This window comes from Bidens hawaiensis, unplaced genomic scaffold, assembly GCF_021521415.1.
Source record: "Bidens hawaiensis isolate Kalapana, Puna unplaced genomic scaffold, B.hawaiensis_p1.1 tig00002343_1, whole genome shotgun sequence".
Classification (NCBI taxonomy): domain Eukaryota; kingdom Viridiplantae; phylum Streptophyta; class Magnoliopsida; order Asterales; family Asteraceae; genus Bidens; species Bidens hawaiensis.
The window spans coordinates 2,061,591-2,086,270 of record NW_027491127.1 but is presented as its reverse complement, the minus strand read 5'-3'; the positions used below and the strand labels follow the sequence as shown (position 1 = coordinate 2,086,270).

Here is a 24,680-nt window from a genome sequence, read left to right as displayed (position 1 = left end):
AAAAAACCGGTGGTTTTGACCCAAAACTTATAAAATATATAATAAAAAATTGAAATGAAATGGAAGGGAATAATAACCTAACCCCCAAATTCAAATTCAATCCATGTGTCGTGTTCATAATATTATCAATCATCATCTTCATGTAACTGAATTAATTCTTCATCATGATTTTCGAACGAAGAAGAAGAAGAATCATTTGCTTTCGAACGCTATGGCGGTTCAAACAGCCAACAATTTGGAACTCAAAGGTATCTGCTGCCTACTAACTGTTATTATTATTATTATTATTATTATTATTATTATCTGTTGTTGTTTCTATTAGTTTTACTTATTATTATTATTATTATTATTATTATTATTATTATGATGATGATGATGATGATGATGATTATGATGATGATGATGATCATGTGTTGTTTCTATAGTTTACCTGTTATTATTATTATTATTATTATTATTATTTGTTGTTTCTTTATGAATTGAATTAAACACAGAAATATGCCAATTCATGTCCTTTTGTGAACGTTTGTTGTCATTTGCACCTTAAATTTAGGGCTGTAAACGAACCGAACAACACTTTGTTCATGTTCGTTTGTTAAGGAAATAATGTGTACACGAACACTTACCGAACGAGATTTTATGCTCGTGGAGAGAAATAAATTCGGCAGAGCCTAGAGATTGAGACCGATGTATTCATCAATGTGAAAATTGAAAGCCTGTAAACGAATAAGGGCATGTTCGTGTTCGTGTTCGTTCATTTAACTTTAAACGGACACGAACACTTAAATGAACAAATATTTATGTTCATGTTCGTTTATTTAAAATCTAACGGATATAACTGAACAAAGATAAATGAACGTAAATGAACAAATGTAAATGAACACAAACAAACATAAACGAACATAAATGAACACACTTAAATAAACACAAATATAACAAATATAAAACCTTTTAAGTAGATGACTCATGCAGATAATATTTAACTATTTTCTATTATTAGATAAACGAACATAGATAAACGAACATAAATGAATGTTCATGAACATAAATGAACGAATGGAACATGTGTTCATGTTTGTTCGTGTATTAAATAAACGAACATAAATGAACTTCCCGCCGAATTGTTCATGAACAGTTCACCGAACGTTCGTTTCGTTTACATGCCTACACTTTATATATCTGATCATAGTCTGTATATATACATATTTTCATTGATCCAAAAACCTTAAATCTTAACCTTTTCTCTACCGCCAACACCCACCGCAGCCGCCCCGTGAATTTGCCGGAAACTGTACCACCACCTCCACTGCCGAGTACGTGTCAGTTGTCATCATCGTCTAGTTGCCGGAGCTAGCCATCACCACTGCTTGTCGGAGAACTACCGCAAGTTTTTCCGAGTTACACCACCTACACCGGAATCACGAGTGTCGCCGCAGCCACCGCTACACGAGCTTTCGCCGACGCCGCTGGTAGCCACGCACCACCGCTCGCCTCCACTTTTCTATATTAAGTCGCTGTCACCGGGAACTCGTTGAGTGTCACCGCCATGAATCCACGTCGTTGTAGCCACCATCGAAGGTAACAGCCTAACACGCGATTGATTTATGTTCTCTGTTTTGTTTCTACCGTTTTGAACGAATTACCCAAAATATAAAATTAATGTGTTAAAAGATGCATGGAGCAAGGTTTAATAATTTTTGGAAACAGTTTTCACCCTATGATCATTTGTTAATTCAATTGTTTTCAAACTGAATGTTACATGTTAAAACCACACTTTGCGAACCAAACTGATTGTCTTTTTTTTTTTAAAGGAATAAATAAATAAAGTGTCTTGGACTCTATAACCAACCTTAAAAGTGTTTTGGAAAAGTTGACAAAGCACTGGTGATAATATACTGCTTAATATTATGTAAAAATATGCAAATGGGGTATTTAAATAAACTACTTTATAAAATATCTTTTGAAAACTCAAAGAGATGCAATCCCAGTTAAACTTTATAACATAACTACTGGATTGATTAGCTATAGTGTAAATCGATACATATACAGTAAACAACACCAAATATTTAATTAGTACATGAATACCAAAATATTGTAGGATCGCGTGTCGGTTAAGAAGTACTTATTCACTGTGTTTGTACTCATCGTATAAGGTACGGATTCCGTGTTTCTCTTCTTTTAGCTTTATATTGTTTTCACCGTTCTCGTAGTGTACGGTTTCTGTTTTTGTTACTCTTAGTATTAATTATAGTCCGTTACTTTGTTGTACGGTTTCTGGTTTCGTTCACTCTTAGTATTAATTATATCCCGTCACGTCGTTTTCGTTTACTCATAAGTATAAATTCTAATCCGTTACTTTGTAGTACGGACTTTCGGTATTTCATATTTTAGTACCACCAAGTTGTCTCTATCGATATGATCCGTTGGGTCTTTGGACATTTTATATGTTGTCAACTTTTATATAGTTTTGCTTAACTATCCGTTTTGGTTACTAGTTCATTATTGCATGTTCCTATGAATAATAATATGAATTTTCGTTAATATGTTATATGTCAGGTAGTTATACTGCCTTTCAGTTTTAGTACTCTGTTACCCGAGCAACACTTTTCGTGACAGTGTGTTTTAAAAGTTCACGGCGTCTCTAACTAGTACTTTGGTAGTACTTTGGCCGTTTAAGGGCGTATGGATCGATCCTAGTTCAGTTATATGTTACACGTCACACGTTATATGTTACAAGTTATATGTTATATGTTTCTGGCTCTGGGTGTTTCTGTTATAGTTCTGATATGTTTTCGTATGCGTTTGATTATGTTCTGGCCAAGTGTCGGATCATACCTCCGAATTTTATTAAGTATATGTTTTCGGTAAAAAGGTTGGTTTTGAGTTTGAATTGAAGTCCGTATATTTATTTTCTTACGTCTGTCCTTACCTATACTATTGTTCTTTCCGTTACCGGGCAATTTTTGGCTCATTCGTATTTCTTTTGTTTTGTGTTTCCTTTAAATTGTTACAGGTACTCAAGGGAATCCGGGGAACGTGTGATAAGAGAGTAAAAGTAAAAGTCTTAAGTTGGAAAATGAGGAACTTAAATAATTTCTTTTGAGTGAAACAACTTATTTATTTTCGTTGTCAATGATTTTGAACCTTTTTGGGTTTTGAATGATTTTAAACTTTTGAATTTGGATTTTTATATATCGTATCGAGTGACACGTCAGCCCTAACCGGGCTGGGGTGTTACAGTCTGTGTTTCAATATGTTCAAGATTTACTTTTGAAATGCGCACATCGTTATACCAAAGAGTGGGGAGAGAGAAATAAAGCATTCTTTTCAATTTTACCCTTTTAATTCAAGCACTATGTACATGTGTTTATGCGGTTCTTAACATAGTATTGGTTATTAAATAAATGCATTACGCATCACTATATATACACGCGTGCAATTCTTTCTAAATGCACAATATTATGTAAAAAAAAAGTCCTTTAGCTTGCTTTTCTTTATGGGAGGTGATTTATACACAACTTTTTTAGGTCCATAAAACATGTTTTTATTTTTTTTATTTTTTTATGACCATAATACCATCACCTTTTGACAGTGGTGTACCATGCACATGATTTTGGTGGTGTGAGGGTATTATGGTAAAATGCAAAAGGTTGGTGGTGTGTATGCTTGTATGGATCAAAGAGAGGTACATACAATTATGGAGACTTTTAAGTCTTTATACCACAATTATTTTAATAGATCACATAACTTATCCTCTTGATTTATTCAAGGTTCTAAAGTTAGGAAGCAAGGGGTAATGTTGCTCGAGGGGATCAGTATACGATGCAACGTTGTGAATGCAATGCCAAAACACCACTTGCCTTGCAGTTGTGCTAATGAGGTATTGTTGCTTAAACCTTTTAGCACTGCAACTTTTTTGGGACATTTTGTTGTGTTGAGATTCTAGTATGGTGATTTATGTTTTATATACTCAGGGGTATGGTCAATATATAACCAATTTTAAGTAGAGACAGATGAAAATTGCATAGATATTTATGCCTATTGCTTTAAACGTGATACATAAAACGTCTTATTAACCACCTCTTTAGTCTCCCACTACATGCTATTATCTTCAATAGTTCAATGTACAACCTACAAGTGTTTCTTTTGTGCTTAAAATTGATTACGTGTTGAAAATATATGCTTAAAATTGGGTTCTCGCAGTTTTTCGCTAAAATATTTTGCTTAATTTCATTAAAGATAATGCAGTTGATCGTTTCTCTCTAAATTTATAAGAGCATGATAATTGATGAACAAGTCAGCCATTATTTGCGTGCCATCACTTGGTAAATGACTTGTTAAATCTACATAGTATTTGCTTTTTTTACTTAATATCCCGCATTTCTCTATTTTCATGTAACACGCTACATGCACATTATGCACTTACTGAGAAGTATACACACTGTTACATACATCTAGCTATTGAAAGATTTAGTGGAATTGGAATATGAATTTGAAGTCCATTCCTTAACCTGTTTTGTTGAGAAATGGATGGCATTGAAAAGAATTGATTCCTTCATTTTCCTCAGCTCAAGGAATTGTCCATAACATTCATTTCTTCCGCGGGCTCTTTTCGTAATAGGCACAGAAAGTAATACTAGTCCCTAAATTTAATTAAAAACCTAATATAATTAGCAATTAAAATCATCCACCTAACATTAAAAATTTTTAAAACCTTTTAATACGGTATACCATCAAAAAATCAATTATAATTAGTTGTATATTATAGTAATTCTACTTGATTAAATAAGCTCAACAGTAAAACAGAGTCCAAATAGGAAAATACAGCCCAAAACAAAAGAGAAAAGAAAGCCTGACAATAAGGAAAAGAAAGCCCAACAATAAGGAAAAGAAGCCCAGAGCAAAAAAATCGACACCTTTCCACATACTTTTTTTTTGCACTCTAGTTTCATCAGTTATTCTTCTGGAATACCCAAAAATTTACTTTCTTACGTGTTGATGTATGATTTAGGAGGTAATTTATTATATCAGTATAAACATCAAATCAGGCACGTAAATTCTCTTCCATGCATTTAATGGTATGCTTTAAAAGCATGATTGTTTAAACTTTAGATCATTTTTAATGTTTAGTTCTTATATTTTCTATGCATCTCGAAAAGAGGCACATTTAGCTCCATTGTTTATTTATCTCAGTCCTAAATCAAATTTTGATGACACTAATAAGACTAAAGATTATAGCAGTTTCATGGAAATGATGATTCAAGTCCAACAACATTGTAGGCGCTGACTATTTTATAAAGTCATGTAGGAGTTTAATATACAGGACTATGTTGTCAAAAGCATTCGGGTGTGCGCCTAATCATGCAGTAGTTAAATTTAGGGGACTATGTCATCAAAAGCTCTTTGGGGCCTAGGCCTTCATGCGATGGCGAGGCGATGCGTGGGGAAACGCCTTGCTGCCATTCAGGCGCTCTGGCGACATTCGGGTAAAATTTTGGCCAAATCTTGAAGTTTTGTTAAAATTATGCAAAATTTTGGGCAAGCCAGCTTGAAACATCCAAAAATTACTTGGAATCAACCAAAACTAGCCCTAACAAGCCTAAAACATGCCAAAACCCCCAAAAATGGAATGTTTATGTTATGCGCCTTGCTTATCTTGGGCCCTTGCTTTTTAAGAGCCTTGCGCCTAGGCCCAAGGCTAACCATTTTTATCTTGAGTTATGGGACAAAAATGTTTATTTGGAATACAATTTGATATTTTTAGAAGAAAAGGTACCAATCTTTTGATATTTTATGTTTTGTATTTTGTAGTGACAACCTGCAACTCCTTTTGGGATTTGGAGATGGATTGATCTTAGCGGATTTTAAACTCCATAAAAATGAGAGATGTAGATGAAGGAAGCTATCTCTTCTTTCATGCTTGCGACATTAAAATGCATAACAAATTCTACTATGGCATCCAATATTCTTTACAAGTTATTAGGTACCAAATTACAACTTGTTCTTTATAACGATCGCACTCCTGAATATCTTGTTAGTATAGATTTGACATTGAATAAGTACACGTAACTAAGGCCCTTTCATAGAAGTTTAGGGTATTATTGTCCATTTTGTGGTTACATATTGGCTTGAAGTGTGGATGAAATTTCATGGTATATAAATTGGCAATTGTAGGTTGCAAAGATTCTATCCACTGATTGATAGATTAATTTAAAGTAAAACAATATGTAAGCATACTGTTTAAGACCTCTCAACTTCACTCCCTTAAGAATACTTTTCAATTTTCTTGAAATAGCAAGCTTGCATCTATACTTCACACTCATAAGTATGCTATTTTTTATTTCTAGTGTAGCCAGAGTCATTGGTTCAAATACAATAGTAGGTAGAACTTATGAGATACCTCGGTCAATGTTATCTAATAAGTTTTTATACCCATTATTTTAGTAGTATTTATTTTGTATGTTTTCTATTTATTTTTCGTTGCATAAAAATATGATTCGCCACGTTAGCTGGATTACTATTTTATATTGTACATGTTAAAAATGGTTTTAGTTGGGGTCTCAATCGGAGCACCTCTTTATCCCCTGGCATAGAGGAAAAGTTTGCCTTCATCCCACCCGCCCCAAACTCTATAAATAGCTCTGCTATGAGTGAGATTTTACTGGGTATGCTTGTTTGTTTGCAAGTTCATAGGTCTTGCCTTACCTCCTTTTCAAATAACATAAGACCATTTATGTAACGCCCTGTTTGCGGTGTGCACATATAATGTATGTATGTGTGGGTCCGCGGGGGGGGGGGGGATGAAATTGCACTACTTTTGACGTTTTTTTTTACTATCATCATCATCATCATCATCATCGTACTCAGTATATCCCACCAATAGCAATGCTATGGTAGGGTGTTTTTTTTTACTAATTTAGTGAAAATAAAGTTAAAAGTGACGGAAGGTTAATCATGCATCATGTGGTGGCGTTGATAGCCGATAGACAAGGGTGCATGCACTAATCGACCGATGGTTGAGTGTTATGTGCTTTATGCCTAAGGCTTGATGCAAAACTACTATCGAGCTGTGGGTCTCACCGGAAGCAGCCTCTCTATTCCTACTGGGTAGATCTAAGGCTGTCTACATCTTACCCTCCTCAGAACCTACCATAGCTTTGCTATTGGTGGGATTTACTGAGTACGATGATGATGATGATAAGACCATATATGTAATAAATTTTGGGTATAAGTTTTATGCATTGATTGTAATGAACAATTTCTCATTTTGAAACATTTTTATTGCTTATAGTTGACCCTCTACAATAAGAAATTTTATATTCTTGTGTATTATAAAAAATGAGATTTCAAATTTGAAAATAAAAATTTTACATTTTAAGTCTTTTGTAAACATGTTTACACTTAAAAACCTGTGTTTGGGTTTATGATTTGACAATGTGGTTGGGTGTTCGAGTCCTTTAAAGACAAAATTTCATTTTAGTGAGTGCTTTAAATAGCCCCCCGTCACACAGTCGACTTTATTCCTGCCTTTTTAGGGTTTGTATTTCATCAGCCCCTTCTCATCGCAGCGGTGCCACCGATGACCGATCGTCTCTCTCTTCCATCTGCATCCAAGGTATACCGATTCTCCACTCTATGCATCTGTTGTCTGCGTTTATTTCATTCTCTATTGGGATCGTGTATATACTACATGATCCGATTTTTCTGAATCTATAAGCCAATAATTTTCTATAATTGAAGCTATCGTTGAAATCGGATGTAGGGATGGAAGTTTACTTATCGATCTGGTTTATTGGATATTTATCCGCAAACAAGTGTTCAATTACACCTCATAAAGGAGTGCTTATATGGATTTGTTGCTAATTTAGTGTCAACATTTTTCAGTGTGTATTGATTGTTGTAAAGATCTAGTGTAATTGTCAATTTTAATGAAATCGAATCAGTATTGATGTCAATCGCTTAATGTTTGAAGCGTAGTTCTTTTTAAAAACGGAGTCCTTATTTCTCGTAAAGCTTTCATCTTTGGTAAATATCTCTTTCTTTTCTTGCTCTACCAAATTAAAGTTTTCAGTCATGTTGTAATTTAACTTTGAAGCTAGAGTTTTTATTTAATACATCAGCATATGTAGTTCATTTAAGGTTTAGATTTGAAGTAAATTGATTAAAGGTTGGCATATCTGCAAATTTTGGTCCCCAAAACAAGTTTGCAGTTACTAACCCGTCAATTTCATTTTGTAAACAGTTGATAAAAGAGAAATTGAAAATTTTATTATATTTAGGCAACTACTTGTCTATTTCTATTCTTTATTTATAGAAGACAATATCAAGTTTATGGCCTTTCTAATACCTCTTTTCCTTGTCATCCTTTGATGTTTACACAGTTTTATGACTTTGGTATTATGGATACTGATGTGCTTGAGCTTGAAGATCAGAGTCTCACGAATGTGATGAAAATGTGAGTTTTTTTTAAACTCAACAAGATAGACCAGACCTCATAATGTCCATCTCTGTTTTGACATTTTTATGGCGTGAGTCCGTTAAAGACAATACTCATATAAATTAATCTTTGTTTTTTGTTGGTTCAGATCATCAGAGTCTACTTCCAAAAAGAGATCACACAAGAACTCAGCTAAAAAGACCTCAAATGAAAAGAATGATCCAAGAATGACATCCAAGTTGGTTTTTGATGATAATCAGTTACCTCATTAATCATACATCATCGTTCAGGAAATTAACTTTTTGTCATCCTTTGATGTTTACACAGTTTTAACTTGGGTATTATGGATATTGATATGCTTGAGCTTGAAGATCAGAGTCTCACGAATGTGATGAAAATGTGAGTTTTCTTTTAAACTCAACAAGATAGGCCAGACCTCATAATGTCCATCTCTGTTTTGACATTTTTATGGCGTGAGTCCGTTAAAGACTGTTAGTTGTATTTAGTTATAATTAGGGTTTTAGCCCATATAGTTGGCTAAAGCCCATGGGCCTTTTATGGGTTGATAGCTAGGGTTTATTTGTGTATAAATAGATGTAGTTTATGTATTTTACACACCTTCAAGTAATAAACATTACTTTCACTATAACCATCTTCTTTACATGGTATCAGAGCTACGGCTCTCGATCCAAACCCTAGCCGCGATCTGACCCGAACCTGAGTCTGACCAGCCGTCACCAGCAGCCTTCAGATCTGAAACAAGCTCCTGCCTTGTTGTTCTGTCCTGTCACGAAATCTTTTTTTTTCTTTTCGACCGTGAAACTATTGTTCACTGACAAACACTGTTCACGCCGGAAAACACTGTTCACGCCGGAAAATACGGTTCACGACGGAAAACACTGTTCACGCCGGAAATTACTGTTTAACGCCGGAAGTCACTGTTCACTGCCGGAAGTCACTGTTCACTGCCGGAATTTCTGTTCACTGCCGGAAGTTACTGTTCGCTGCCGGAATTACTGTTCGCTGCCGAAATTACTGTTCGCTGCCGGGATTAACTGTTCACGACGAGTAACTGTTTACGCCGGAATCTGTTCCCGCCCTCCACCCGCACTTGTTACTACTGTTCACAGTCAATTTTCAGTTTCGTGTATCACTATGGGCGAAAATACATACATGTATACATTTACTAAAGAGGAGCATGATCTTATTCAACGGTTTCTTACCTCCCAGTTGCCTCATCCTCAAACCAGCTCGGCACATTCAGGTAAACCTTCTAGCCTTGACTTATCATGGGTGATTGATTCTGGAGCCACACATCACATGACTGGGAATCGGGGTATTTTTTCTAGTCTTCAAAATGTTTCCCATGCACCGGTACGTGTTGCCGATGGATCTTCATGTCCCGTTCTCGGCATAGGATCCATCAGTAACTCGGAAAACCTAAAACTGTCTTCTATCCTATTTGTTCCTAAATTTCCTACCCGTCTTTGTTCAGTGAGTCAGATTACCAAACAAAACAACTGTTCTGTGACCTTTTACCCAACTCACTGCGTTTTTCATGAACTAGGAACAAATTGGGTAATTGGTACTGGTTTTGAATCAGGTCTCTATCGTATATCCCCGTTTTCGCATCCTGTAGCAAACTTATGTGATTCCGCTGTCAGGGAGGCTCATTGTCGGTTAGGTCATCCCTCTACAGCGGTTCTGAGGCAAATGCGACCAGATTTACCACTTTCGTCTTTTAATTTTCATTGTGAGTCTTGTCAACTTGGTAAACATACCAGGCGTCCCTATCCCCCTAGGGTGCCCAATCGAGTCAGTTCTTGTTTTGAACTGTTGCATTCTGATGTATGGGGTCCTTGCCCTATCAAATCTACGTTGGGTTTTGAATATTTTATTACCTTTATTGATGACTATTCTCGCACTACTTGGGTTTATTTGTTGAAATCTCGTAGTGAGGTATTTTCCATATTTCGAAAATTTAATGCTTATGTTCAAAACCAATTTAACACCACCATTAAAACTTTACGATCTGATAATGCTAAAGAATATTTTTCCACCGACTTTTCTTCATACTTAAAAACCAACGGCATTATTCATGAATCATCGTGTGCTTATACATCTCAACAAAATGGTGTGTCCGAACGCAAAAATCGTCACATATTGGATGTTGCTCGCACAATCATGATCCAATCACGTGTTCCTCATCGTTTTTGGGGAGATGCCGTTCTCACTGCCACATATCTGATTAACCGCATGCCCTCAACCGTTCTTCATGGTAAAACACCGTTTTCTGTACTATTTCCCAACGATGATCCATTTCCTCTCGCACCTAAAGTATTTGGTTGCGTCGCCTATGTTCATGACCATAGTCCAAAAACCATCAAACTTGATCCTCGAGCCATTCGTTGTGTCTTTCTTGGTTACTCACGGGTTCAAAAAGGGTATCGATGCTATAGCCCATCACTTCACCGATACTTTACCAGTGCCGATGTCACTTTTCACGAGTCTCCTTACTTTCCCGAGTGTTCCACTCCTGTTTCTGACCTGTTTCCCGACCTCGATATACCCACATCTCCCTTCATCCCCACCATTCCTGTGTCAATTCCTTTTACCGATCCAATCTCTACTGATTCCGACCCACCGACAGAATCTCCGCCACTGCTTTTCACATATGCTAGGCGGGGTAGGGGTCAAACATCAGCGACTCTTGATTCACACCCTGGCCACAACCCCGAAATACCCTCTGATACTCCGTTACATATGAGCAATCCACACCTCTCACTAATACATCCTTACCCGATCCAACAACCTCTGATACTCCCGTTTATGATCCTCCTGGTGCCCCACTTCCCGATATACCTATTTCCTTTCGCAAGGAACCCCGGAAATGTACTCGTTACCCAATTCAGGACTATGTTGCCTACACCCACCTATCTCCTGAATCTCATGCGTACACCACTACCCTTGATTCCTACCCGATTCCCAATAATGTGACGAGCGCTCTCGCTCACCCAGGATGGAGACAGGCTATGGAAGATGAAATTGGGGCTCTAAAGTCCAATCATACCTGGGATCTTGAAACACTTCCTAAAGGGAAGCGTATTGTTGGTTGTCGTTGGGTGTTTACGGTTAAACTACACCCGGATGGCTCCTTACACCGCTTAAAGGCTCGGTTGGTTGCAAAAGGGTATTCTCAGGCATATGGCATTGATTACGATGAAACCTTCTCTCCGGTTGCTAAAATGCCATCTGTCTGTATTTGTATTGCTCTTGCTGCCATTAATCATTGGCCGCTCCACCAGCTTGATGTCAAGAACGCCTTTCTTAGTGGTGTTCTTGAGGAGGAGGTATATATGGAGCAGCCCCCAGGGTTCGTTGTTGAGGAGGAGGCCTCGAAAGTTTGCAGGCTACGTCGTTCTCTATATGGTCTTAAACAGTCTCCCAGGGTATGGTTTGGTCGATTCTCTAGTGTTATGGGACAGTTTGGGATGACTCGGAGTGCCTACGATCACTCTGTCTTCTTTAGACACCAGAAAGGAAAGAGGATTATCGTAGTTGTTTATGTGGATGACATTATAATCACAGGTGATGACGAGGTCGGGATTATCGAACTCAAGCAGTTTCTTCAGTCTCAGTTTCAGGTCAGCGACTTAGGTCGATTGAGGTATTTCCTTGGCATAGAAGTATCCCGCTCTCCACAAGGAATACTTCTCTCCCAACGAAAGTATGTTCTTGATATGTTAACTGAATGTGGCTTACTGGGTTGTAAACCTGTTGATACCCCAATGCTTCCTACAAAGAAACTCCTCCCAAAGGAAGGAGATCCAATGAAAGATCCTGAGCAATACAGACGGTTGGTTGGTAAACTTAATTATTTAACCGTCACACGACCGGATATCTCCTTTACTGTCAGTGTTCTGAGCCAATTTATGGCTACACCATACACCGGTCACTGGGATGCTGCCCTTCGTGTCTTAAGATATCTTAAGACCTCACCTGGCTTGGGTATATTATACTCCGATCAGGGTCATTGTCGTGTAGGTGCCTTCACGGAAGAAGGAGATGGTCGGATATCAGGGTTCTCAGATGCAGATTGGGCAGGTTGTCCGATTTCTCGACGATCTACCACCGGATATTGTGTGTTTGTTGGAGGAAATCTTGTATCATGGAAGAGTAAGAAGCAACACATGGTTTCCCGGTCGAGTGCCGAATCGGAGTATAGAGCCATGGCAGATGTAACATCAGAGATGACATGGGTTCGTCGTCTTCTCAGAGAGCTCGGGGTTGTTTCTAATGACTTGATGAGGTTATACTGTGATAGTCAGTCAGCCATTCACATAGCCAAGAATCAAGTATTTCATGAGAGGACAAAACATATTGAGGTCGACTGCCACCTTATCAGAGATCGAGTAGTAGGCACACAAACTGATCCTCCTTCCATTCAACCAGTTCATGTGAAGACAAATTTTCAGCTAGCAGACATTCTAACTAAACCGCTCCGGAAAGCTCAGATAGATTTTATTTGTAACAAGTTGGGCATGATTAACATCTATGCTCCAACTTGAGGAGGAGTGTTAGTTGTATTTAGTTATAATTAGGGTTTTAGCCCATATAGTTGGCTAAAGCCCATGGGCCTTTTATGGGTTGATAGCTAGGGTTTATTTGTGTATAAATAGATGTAGTTGTTTATGTATTTCACACACCTTCAAGTAATAAACATTACTTTCACTACAACCATCTTCTTTACAAAGACAATGCTCATATAAATTAATCTTTGTTTTTTTTGTTGATTCAGATCATCAGAGTCTACTTCCAAAAAGAGATCACACAAGAACTCAACTAAAAAGACCTCAGAAGAAAAGAATGATCCAAGAATAACATCCAAGTTGGTTTTTGATGATAATCAGTTACCTCATTAATCATACATCATTGTTCAGGAAACAAACTTTTTTTTTTCCGCGTGTCTTTTTTATGATGTTTTCAATTTTCTAGGGATCGAAAGAAGCATAAGTTGGTACTCCAGGATAAAAAATTACCTGATGGACTTGAAGTAATTTATATATCTAAAGGGAAGGTAGTGAATTTCTTTAACACAAGTGCTAATTGTATGCAACTATATTTTATTATAATTTCAATGAACTAATATTCTTTTATTGACAGAAACTGTTAAAGGGTTCTACAAAGGGACGCAAGATATTCTGCTATCACTGCAACGATGCGGTAATTGTGTTTTGAGCTTTTGACTCTTAGCGTATAAGATAAAATAACTTTTATAATTTTTCAATAGGTTAGCCCCACAATGTTTGAAAGTCATGCTGGCAGGGCCGAATGTAAAAAACCGTGAGTTTCTCTACTAAACAAATGAACACGCTTCCTTGAATTTTCAGGATAACTTATTAATCTTTTTTTTCTTAATATTGTCAGATTTCAGCATATCTACCTGGTTGAAAGTAAAATGCGGCTCCTTCAATACGCATCTTATATAAAGCTAACTTCTCAAAAAAGGGTAGAGAACAATGATCTACTGTGCACGGTTTGTCAGAAAAGTGGAGACCTAGTGTTTTGTGATGGATGCCCTAGGTCTTTTCATGAAGGTAGAGTTATTGAATATTGAAATTATTTTAATTGTCATTTCATCATATCTTTAATTGAATGCGTATTCTTTTGCTCACACAGAATGCATGTCTGACGCAATCTTCATAGCCGGGAAACACTTTTGCGAACCATGCCAATTATCTATGAAGTGGTTGGTACCCAAGGCCAATCCTGTTGAAGGTGAAGGTGAAACATTTTATGGGCTGGAGGCAATTACTTTGAAAGATGGAACAGTTTCTAAACCAAAGGGAAAAGCTGTACATCATGGAACGGTTTCTAAACCAAAGGGAAAAGCTGTACATGATGGAACGGTTTCTAAACCAAAGGGAAAAGCTGTACATGATGGGACGGTTTCTAAACCAAAGGGAAAAGCTGTACATGATGGGACGGTTTCTGGATCGAATGGCAAAGAAAAGACTGCAGAACAGGGCATTCAGATTGAGGATGAAGTTGAGCAGATTGCTTGTGTTTTATGCAGGTAACTTTGCTATTCAATAAATACCATTATTATTTGTAGTTTATCAAGTCATGTAATCTTGTTTGAATAACTTTGTTATATACAGAACATATGACTATAATGAAGGTAAAGGTGTTTTTAATGATCTGACGGCTATTGTTTGTGAGCAGGTTTGTGGATCGTTGCAACTTTAGTTTAATTTTATACTTATTATTATTATTAAAGTTATCCTTTATAACCTTTTTCATGCCTCACAGTGTGAAAAGGAATTTCATATTGGCTGTCTAAAGAAAGACAGGAATGTTGTTCTCTCGGTTAGTGAATATGCATAAATTACTTTCCTTTCATATAGTAATAATGAATTTTTGTTATATCTGATATGTATGTTCATGTGATGTAGAAACTGCCAGCTGGCGCGTGGTACTGCAATAAGGATTGTGAGAGCCTTCATTCACTTATTGAGTTGGTGGTAGAATCTGGACCGCTGAAGGCTAAGGATATGTATATGAAAATAGCCAGTGAGAAGTTGAAGGGTAGTGAAGCTGACAATATGAAACGTGCTGATATGAGTTGGTTAGCTTTTACTGGCAAGGATGCTCGTGCAGAGTATAAGGAGTGGATTCCAAAAGCAATTGATATACTTCGTGTCAGTTTTTATTATTGTATATTATTATTATTATTATTATTATTATCATTCTACAAATTCATTGTAAAGGATGATTTTTTACAATTTATCCTGTGGTTACAAATTCATGTTAACAGGAGTGCTTCGGTCCGATCACTGATATTGAGACTCAAGAAGATTTCATCAAGACAATGGCAAACGGGTATGTATTCAAACTCAAAATACTTGCTATTTTTTATTCGGAATTTTAGATGCAAGTGTTTTTATGTTACTTTTAACTCTCCAACTAACAGGGGGGAGATAGGCTCGTCCGACTTCTTTGGAGTATATAATGCGTTGTTGACAGTAGAGTAAAGCCACACTTCTCATAGTTCTATATATTTATGTCCTTATTGGCTTCTTTGAATTGTAATGCATATATTATTCTGATTTGGCAGTCAAGAAGTGGTTACAGCTGGCTTGTTCCGCGTATATGGGCGTGAATTTGCAGAACTTTCCCTCGTTGGAACCAGAGAATGTGACCGACGGAAGGTGCGTTAATATTTAATTTGAGTTGTTGAATCTGTTGGGTTTTAACAAGATTATCAAAGTGATAAAATCCCTATTTTACCAAAAACGCAGCAGATATAAAAGTTTTAAATCTTGTTAATACGATATGTATAAAACCAATTTTAAACATGCAAAACTCAAACCCGGATCCAAATACGAATTACACACTATCAAATACATGCATGTCACTATAAGTCCATGCATGTTACTACTACCTTTCAATATGACAAAACCGGGTGAAAGAGATGATGATTGAAAGGTAAGAACTTGAATATGGAAGCTCCTCAAGCTAGCATACCCCAAGCTTCAACAACACACCACTTCTAGCTAGGATTTGCACTTGAAATTTTCTTCTTCTTTTCTTATGTTGGATGAAAATACCCAAGAGAGGAAGAGAGAAAAGTTTACTTGGAAATTATGTGTGTTATGAAGGAATGAAAGAGAAAGACTTGGTTTTATTTAAAGGCATCTTTCTCTCCACCAATAATAACCATTGCATGTCTCCACTCACATTGCATGTCTCCACTCAAACATATAATAATATTACATTTGAAAGAGTTATTATCTTTTTCTTTTATAAAACTTTAAACATATATATATATATATATCCATACATATATACTTTTATAAGTTTATAACTTATAACTTATAAAACCTATTATATGTTAAGAGACATGCTTGGTTATTATTATTCACATATTGTTATTTAACCAACTTAAATAACACTATGTAATGTTCTTTCATAAAACATAAATCATCCATATGATTTGTTTATTACACAAGTACATTTTATTTAGAAACCCCTTTCCAAATAACTCAAGTGTTAATATTCATTTGTTATGATTACATCATATATGAACGAATATTATCGGTGTTTGTCTAGCTTGTTATTGGGTATGACCCGACTTGGATCATAACGTACTAGCCACATCAATTTAATATGTCTCTTGGGCAGACCGAGTCCAACAATCTTCCACTTGCACAAGATACATAGAAGATTGATGCAAGTAGCAAATACCGCCTAACTACGGTTTACTACCCCTAATACGTATGACGAAGTGCCATTCAATAACATCATCCCTTTCAAGTCCCATACTTGAAAATGATTTTGGTGAAACTATCATTTATCCTTTTGCCACAAATGTCATGTTAAATCCAGAGACACAGAGTGATCATTCTCTGTTGTTTTAACTTGTCAGGCCTTAGACATTTAACTCTCAACGAATAAGAGGGACAAATCCCATATTGACTACATACGTCTCTCACTATCACCTTGTACTATGCTTGAGCTTAGCCTTATGTACTGACATATTTCAGAGCAGCGAAGAACTAAGTCAAAGCATAATAGTCGATGAATATCAAGACCCAATATGTATCTCAGGTTCGAGGATACTATGAAGTTCGCCTTTACTCAAATTTACTTATGATCACAAATCCCAAGGATTCCATGCAGTAAAATTGAGAGCGGGTCAGTCCAATATTTATCCCATAAATATCTATGAACCTTGGCAGCAACCCTTTGCTATATTCATACCTCATGAATATCTACAAATCCAAGTTCATAATAGTCTTACTTTCACATTTGTTCCTACAAATATAAACGACTACGGACGTTTAGAATAATTCAAATTATTCACGGATTTAAACATACTAAATGGAACATGACCATAACCAAAACCATATGATTGAGTTAAAATAAAATTGTTTCAATATCCAAATACAAATTTTGATCAAATCCAATCACTAGAATATCGAAGTCCTAAGGCGCAAGTATGACTCTCATGCTTCGGCCTTTCAAGGAGTTTCGTGAGTGGGTCCGCAATGTTTTGATCAGTGTGAACTTTGCGAATACATATCTTTCCCTTTTCAACTTCATCCCTTATGTAGTTGAATCTCCGCTCAATGTGCCTAGTCTTTTGATGTGCGCGGGGTTCCTTGATTTGAGCAATCGCACCCTCGTTGTCACAAAAGATCTCTAGAGGGTCCTGAATGGTACGAACCACTTCTAGATCGGCAATGAACTTTCTAATCCATGCAGCTTCTTGAGCTGCCAGGGAGGCGGCGATGTATTCAGATTCAGTGGTGGATAAAGCTACCACGTCTTGTTTTGCACTCTTCCATGAGACAGCACCACCATTGAGAACGAAAACGTATCCCGATTGTGATCGAGAATCATCTCGATCAGTTTGGAAACTCGCATCAGTGTAACCCTTTACAACGAGTTCCTCTTCACCAGAGCCATATATTAGAAACATATCCTTAGTCCTTCTAAGGTATTTCAATATGCTCTTAACAGCCATCCAATGGCTAGTTCCCGGATTTTGTTGGTATCGACTTGTCATGCTCAAGGCGCATGACACATCCGGTCTAGTGCAAATCATGGCATACATGATGGATCCTATAGCAGATGCATATGGGATACCACTCATTTTGTCTTGCTCATCCTTTGAGCTTGGACATTGAGAAGCACTCAACATCGTTCCTCTTTGAATAGGTACCAAACCTTTCTTAGAGTTTTCCATCTTGAACCTTTTCAAGATCTTGTCAATGTATGCACTTTGATTCAAACCTATCAACCGCCTTGATCTATCCCTATAGATTCTTATTCCCAGAATATAGGCGGCTTCACCAAGATCCTTTATGGAAAAACAGCTTCCAAGCCAGGCTTTCACACCTTCCAAGGTTGGAATGTCATTTTCAAATAGTAATATGTCATCGACATATAATACCAGAAAGGTTATGATGCTCCCACTAGCTTTCTTATACACACAAGCTTCATCAGCGTTTTTGATGAATCCAAATTTCTTAACTTCATCATCAAAACGGTGATTCCAACTTCTGGATGCTTGTTTCAATCCATAGATTGATTTCTTCAACTTGCATACTTTGTTAGGATGTTGTGGATCGACAAAACCTTCAGGCTGAACCATATAAACATCTTCATTAAGATGCCCATTTAGAAAAGCAGTTTTGACATCCATTTGCCATATCTCATAGTCATAATATGCGGCTATGGCAAACAATATCCTTATAGACTTTAGCATCGCCACGGGCGAGAAAGTTTAATCATAATCAACCCCTTGAGTTTGAGTGAAACCCTTTGCTACAAGTCTAGCTTTATAAGTATCCAAGTTTCCATGCATATCAGTTTTCTTCTTGAAAACCCACTTACTTCCAACCAGCTTGGAATTTAGAGGTGGAGCAACCTAGTCCCATACTTGATTGTCATGCATGGATTGCATCTCAACATTCATGGCTTCTAGCCATTTGTCACAATCAGATTGCGACATTGCATCTCGGTATGTGGTGGGTTCATCCGAATCAACCACGTAGCATCCATCCATGAAAAATCCATATCTCTCAGGTGGGGTGCTAACTCTACCAGATTTGCGAATGTTTTGTGTGTTTTGATCAACCATTTGATCATCCTCAACAACCTCTTGTTGATTGCTAGTGTCAACCAAACGTGTATCGGCTTGTAGTTCTCGATCCTCTTCGAGTTCTACAGTTCTATCAGTTCCTTCCATAAGGAACCTTCTTTCCAAGAACTTAGCCTTTCGAGCTATAAACACTTTATGCTCGCTTGGATTGTAGAAATAATATCCCATCGAATCCGTAGGATATCCTACAAATATACACTTAGTGGATCGACATTCAAGTTTGTCAGGGGTGTAGATCTTAACATAAGCCTCACAACCCCATGCCTTTAAATATGAAAATTTTGGAGCCTTTCCATGCCATATTTCAAAAGGTGTCCTATCCATTTTCTTGGTTGGTGCCATATTTAAAATACGGGCAGCAGAGATCACAGCGAAACCCCAAAATGATAGAGGTAATGAGCATCTAGCCATCATGGATCGAACCATGTCCAATAAAGTTCGATTCCTCCTTTCGGACACACCATTATGTTGTGGTGTTCCAGGTGTAGTAAGTTGTGAGACAATCCCACAACTCCTTAGATGTTCTAGAAACGCATCATTGAGGTATTCACCTCCTCTATCGGAACGTAGTACTTTGATTGTTTTGTTGAGTTGATTTTGTACTTCATTTTGGAAGACTTTGAACATTTCAAAGGCCTCATTTTTGTGTCTTAACAAGAACACATACCCATAGCGATTATAATCGTCGGTAACGGTAATGAAGTATCTTTCACCATTTCTTGTCATTGTCCTAAAAGGTCCACATACATCCGAATGTATGATACCTAATAAGTCTTTCGCCCTTTCATTTGTTCCATTAAAGGGTTCTTTGGTCATCTTTCCCAATAAACAAGATTCACATTCATCAAATGAATCAACATTTGATTTCAAAAGACCATTCTTTCGAAGTATATGAATACGATTCTTGTTTATGTGACCAAGACGACAATGCCAAAGAAAAGTATTACTCAAATCCATTTTGAGTCTTTTGGTGTTAGCTTGGTACAACGAGTTATCAATGCATGAGTCATCATGAATTAATTCATAAATGCCATAAAACGGCATCGCTTTAAAATAAAAGACATTATCCATGAAAACATAAATACCATTATCAATAAACTTAAAGTCATAACCAGATTGTCTTAATACAGAAACAGAGATAATATTCCTAGTCAAACTAGGGGAATATAAAATGTTTTTCAAAACAATTTCCAAACCATTTGGAAGCTTTAAAACATAATCTCCTCGGGCTTGGACGTCAACCTTTGCTCCATTGCCCATGAAGAGACTTATATCTCATTTCTTCACCTCATTTCTTCTTTTGAACCCCTGCAATGAATTGCATATGTGAGTTCCACATCCGGTATCCAATACCCATGTGTTAGAAGAAATAATATTAAGATCAATGTGAATCATGAAAGTTGTACCTAAGGTTTCCCCCGCATCCCTCTTAGCTTTCAACTCCTTGAGATAGGTCGGACAGTTTCTCATCCAATGACCTATCTCACCACAACCAAAGCACGGATCCTCAGCGCTAACCTTTAGCTTCTTTGGCTTTGGCTCCGCCTTTGCCTTTCCCTTGAACCCCTTCTTGACTTGCCCCTTACCAACGGCAACCTTTGCTTTTGGTTCCGGGTGATGCCTTTTATTTGAGCCACTCTCATTGATCGCAAGAACGGGTAAAACCTTTTTACCCATGCCGGCCTCGGCTGTCTTAAGCATTGCGTGAAGCTCACCAATGCTTTTGTCCCATCCATTCATGTTGTAGTTCATGACGAATGTCTCAAACCTTTTAATTAAGCCATTTAGGATTAAATCCATGGCTAACTCTTTTGAGACGTGACAGTTAAGCCGTTCAAGCCGATCAATGTGGCTCTTCATCTTAAGCACATAAGATGAAACAGATTGGGTTTCTTCCATATGACATGCATGAAGCGCTCGAACCGTTTCGAATCGCTCAACCTGAGCTTGAGTAAGGAACATTTCCTTAAGTTGGGTTATCATGTCATACGCCCCATGATTCTCGAAATCCTTTTGGATCTCGGGAATCATTGTTCCCAACATGAGGCAAGAAACTTGCACCGAATCCTCGGTGTATTTTAACCAATCCGCATAGGCATCCAAGTTATTGACATCGGGTTCATCGGGAATAGGATCGTCTAAAATATAAGACTTCTTTTCTTGCTTGAGAACAATTCTCAAGTTTCGATACCAATCCATGAAGTTGTTAAAGTTTAGACGATCCTTATCCAGAATGGATCTTAGTGATAGATTATGCACGTGTGGGATAATTGAGTTCGGTGCGTTGTTTGCGGCCATCTAAAAGAATTTTAACAAAGTTCAAATTAGTATTTTCGATATTAATAAAATTTTAATCTTTAATACCCTTTAAATGTCTCCAAGACAATTATTGATTAAAATCTAGAACCCAACGTTTCATTCAAATAGTAGTTAGGTGACCTTTATCCTACTATTCGAATTAACAAGGTAGTCAACGTTTGACAATTGCAATCCTTTGCAACTTCTAGTTTTATGGGATCGGTTAAACATCATATGTTTAGTTGGTATGTTAAATCCCATCAACACCTTTGAACGCCATGTTAAGGTGATCCTATAGTCACGGTTTCAAATCAAGTCGTCCTACTTATACACACGTGTGAGTTTACTCATACAAGTGGTTAGGTGATCCTAATGCCAAAAGTACTTGTAAAATCACCTCAAGATCACAAGTTTTCTTAAAAGTGCTTAGGTGATCCCAACTCACTTTCAAGTCTACAAGTGACTTAAGTGTCGTATAAAAGGATGGTGTTTAACTTGTTTTTAAAAAGGGATTTTAGTTTTCTAAATTCTAGATTGGAAAACTATTTATTGTACCTTTCATTTGCATGCATTAAAATGTATGGTACTTAGTTGAAAAACCCATTTTCAAAGTTCCAATTAATAAAACCCATTTTTATTATGAAATCATTAGTTATTAATAAAACCAATTTTTATTACCTAACGATTTCTAAGGAACCAATTTTATGCTAGTTGATTTTAAGTTGTTAAGCAAACCATATTGCAAATAATAAGTAAATCAACCATGCAAGCACAAAATATACACAACCACAAGTTCATAACCATAGCCTCCTAATATTGACCACACTTGTTGACCGAAGACAAGTGTGTCAAAAAGTCTCTCCTAAGGGACCCAAAAGAACATGCACTTGTGTCGGTGAACTCCCACTTGATTCCGCATCCATATGCTCCAAGTGTTTACTCCCGGTGTTGTGGTCTTCATCATTTTATTTGGGCTTCCATCCATGCATCTTCTTTTACAAAATATATCCTAATACATTTTTCTAGTAAAAGAAATACATCTAATCTACTTATTATTACAAGCCATATGAATGAATAAATAGATTACAAACCCAAATAAATATTACAACCAAATCGAATGAACAAACAACCAACACAATCATTCAACCAAACACAAGGCCATGGCTAGGTTATGAACATCTATTACACATCCAAATATGCAATAATACAAGACCAAAATGGTTCCCCTTTTTGCCTCAAAACTTTCAGCCAAAGCTTAAGCAAACCGAAAGTTTCGGGTTTTGTCCAAACAAACTAAACAATCATCCAAATGACTTGGTTTTTCAAGATTACCACATGCATGTAAAGTATAACCTTGAAAAACCATGGGGTAACCAAAACCCCAAAAAGTTTCGGCCAAATGGTGAAACCCACCATAAACCCGAAAAATTTTGGGTCTAATGAAGCATGCATTCGTATAAGCGGCTCTTGATGCCATTGTTGGGTTTTAACAAGATTATCAAAGCGATAAAATCCCTATTTTACCAAAAACGCAGCAGATATAAAAGTTTTAAATCTTGTTAATATGATATGTATAAAACCAATTTTAAACATGCAAAACCCAAACCCGGATCCAAATACGAATTACACACTATCAAATACATGCATGTCACTATAAGTCCATGCATGTTACTACTACCTTTCAATATGACAAAACCGGGTGAAAGAGATGATGATTGAAATGTAAGAACTTGAATATGGAAGCTCCTCAAGCTAGCATACCCCAAGCTTCAACAACACACCACTTCTAGCTAGGATTTGCACTTGAAATTTTCTTCTTTTCTTATGTTGGATGAAAATACCCAAGAGAGGAAGAGAGAAAAGTTTACTTGGAAATTATGTGTGTTATGAAGGAATGAAAGAGAAAGACTTGGTTTTATTTAAAGGCATCTTTCTCTCCACCAATAATAACCATTGCATGTCTCCACTCACCTTGCATGTCTCCACTCAAACATATAATAATATTACATTTGAAAGAGTTATTATCTTTTTCTTTTATAAAACTTTAAACATATATATATATATATCCATACATATATACTTTTATAAGTTTATAACTTATAACTTATAAAACCTATTATATGTTAAGAGACATGCTTGGTTATTATTATTCACATATTGTTATTTAACCAACTTAAATAACACTATGTAATGTTCTTTTATAAAACATAAATCATCCATATGATTTGTTTATTACACAAGTACATTTTATTTAGAAACCCCTTTCCAAATAACTCAAGTGTTAATATTCATTTGTTATGATTACATCATATATGAACGAATATTATCGGTGTTTGTCTAGCTTGTTATTGGGTATGACCCGACTTGGATCATAACGTACTAGCCACATCAATTTAATATGTCTCTTGGGCAGACCGAGTCCAACAGAATCAACTCGCGTACAAAATAAATCAACAAACACTTTGTGAAAAATGTTAAACTAAATTTTTCCAGGGCTACTTCCAAGTTTTCATGGCGTGTTTCGAGAGTATGCTTTCTCTGCTACGAGTTAAGAAGATCGTGATTCCGGCCGCCATCGATGCCAAGAGCATGTGGATAAAAAGTTTTGGTTTTACCGAAATACCCCTGAAAACAGTATGTTGTTTTCTTATGTGTTTTGCTTGAAATTTTCTTCATTTGAAAGATGTACAACTCACGTGTGTGTGGTTTGGTCGGGTTTTAGCTAGAGAATTATAGGGATACATACACATCGATGGTGGCGTTTCAGGACACAATCTTGCTACAAAGGGACGTCCCGCAAGGTATCGTGTCTAGTATGTGAAGCTGTCAGTCGTTTTCTAGTCTCTAAATGATGTTGACTTTTTAAGATATGTTTAATGGCTTTGATTTGGATCAAGATTTGAATGTTTGCTGTTTGAATGTTTATCAAGATCTGGATCTTTTGGTTTGCATCCTACTTTTTTATTTTTGATAACTTTGATATCCTCACTCGAAAACTCACCCTGCTAACTGCTGGGACCGGTAAGATACTGTTGGGTTCGTAGGCCTTGTTGGCCCGGTTTATTATATGAAGTCAAAAGAGGAGACGGGTGTGGGCGGTCGGGCCCAAGCCCGGCCCGGTTTAGATTTCTTGCATAATAATTTACTAACCCTAGTTCAGTCTCTATATAAATAACATTATGTACTTGTAATATTTGTCACTCAATAAAGATATACCTAGTTGCCACCCGTGAACGTAGGTCAGTTTAGACCGAACCACGTTAAATCCTCGTGTTC

The 24,680-nt window shown here is 36.7% G+C and overlaps 1 protein-coding gene across 3 annotated transcripts; it reads left to right on the top strand.

Moving 5' to 3' along the window:
• The first annotated feature begins 125 nt into the window (after positions 1-125).
• Positions 126-24,420, top strand: LOC143618945 (increased DNA methylation 1-like). Of its 3 annotated transcripts, XM_077090996.1 has the most exons (21): positions 126-248; positions 3,771-3,880; positions 5,812-5,983; positions 7,536-7,615; positions 8,382-8,455; positions 8,586-8,675; positions 8,765-8,836; positions 13,236-13,325; positions 13,433-13,514; positions 13,601-13,660; positions 13,728-13,780; positions 13,865-14,034; positions 14,117-14,513; positions 14,599-14,662; positions 14,750-14,806; positions 14,893-15,138; positions 15,255-15,319; positions 15,411-15,467; positions 15,555-15,648; positions 23,898-24,038; positions 24,127-24,420. In XM_077090996.1, exons 3-21 carry the CDS (start codon positions 5,893-5,895, stop codon positions 24,223-24,225), a joined length of 2,082 nt encoding a protein of 693 aa, XP_076947111.1. In that variant the 5' UTR covers positions 126-248; positions 3,771-3,880; positions 5,812-5,892; the 3' UTR covers positions 24,226-24,420. The 3 variants fall into 3 exon arrangements, with proteins under 3 accessions (XP_076947111.1, XP_076947113.1, XP_076947112.1); XM_077090997.1 differs by lacking the exons at positions 126-248; positions 3,771-3,880 and adding an exon at positions 4,881-5,486; XM_077090998.1 differs by lacking the exons at positions 3,771-3,880; positions 8,765-8,836; positions 13,236-13,325.
• Positions 24,421-24,680: the final 260 nt, after the last annotated feature.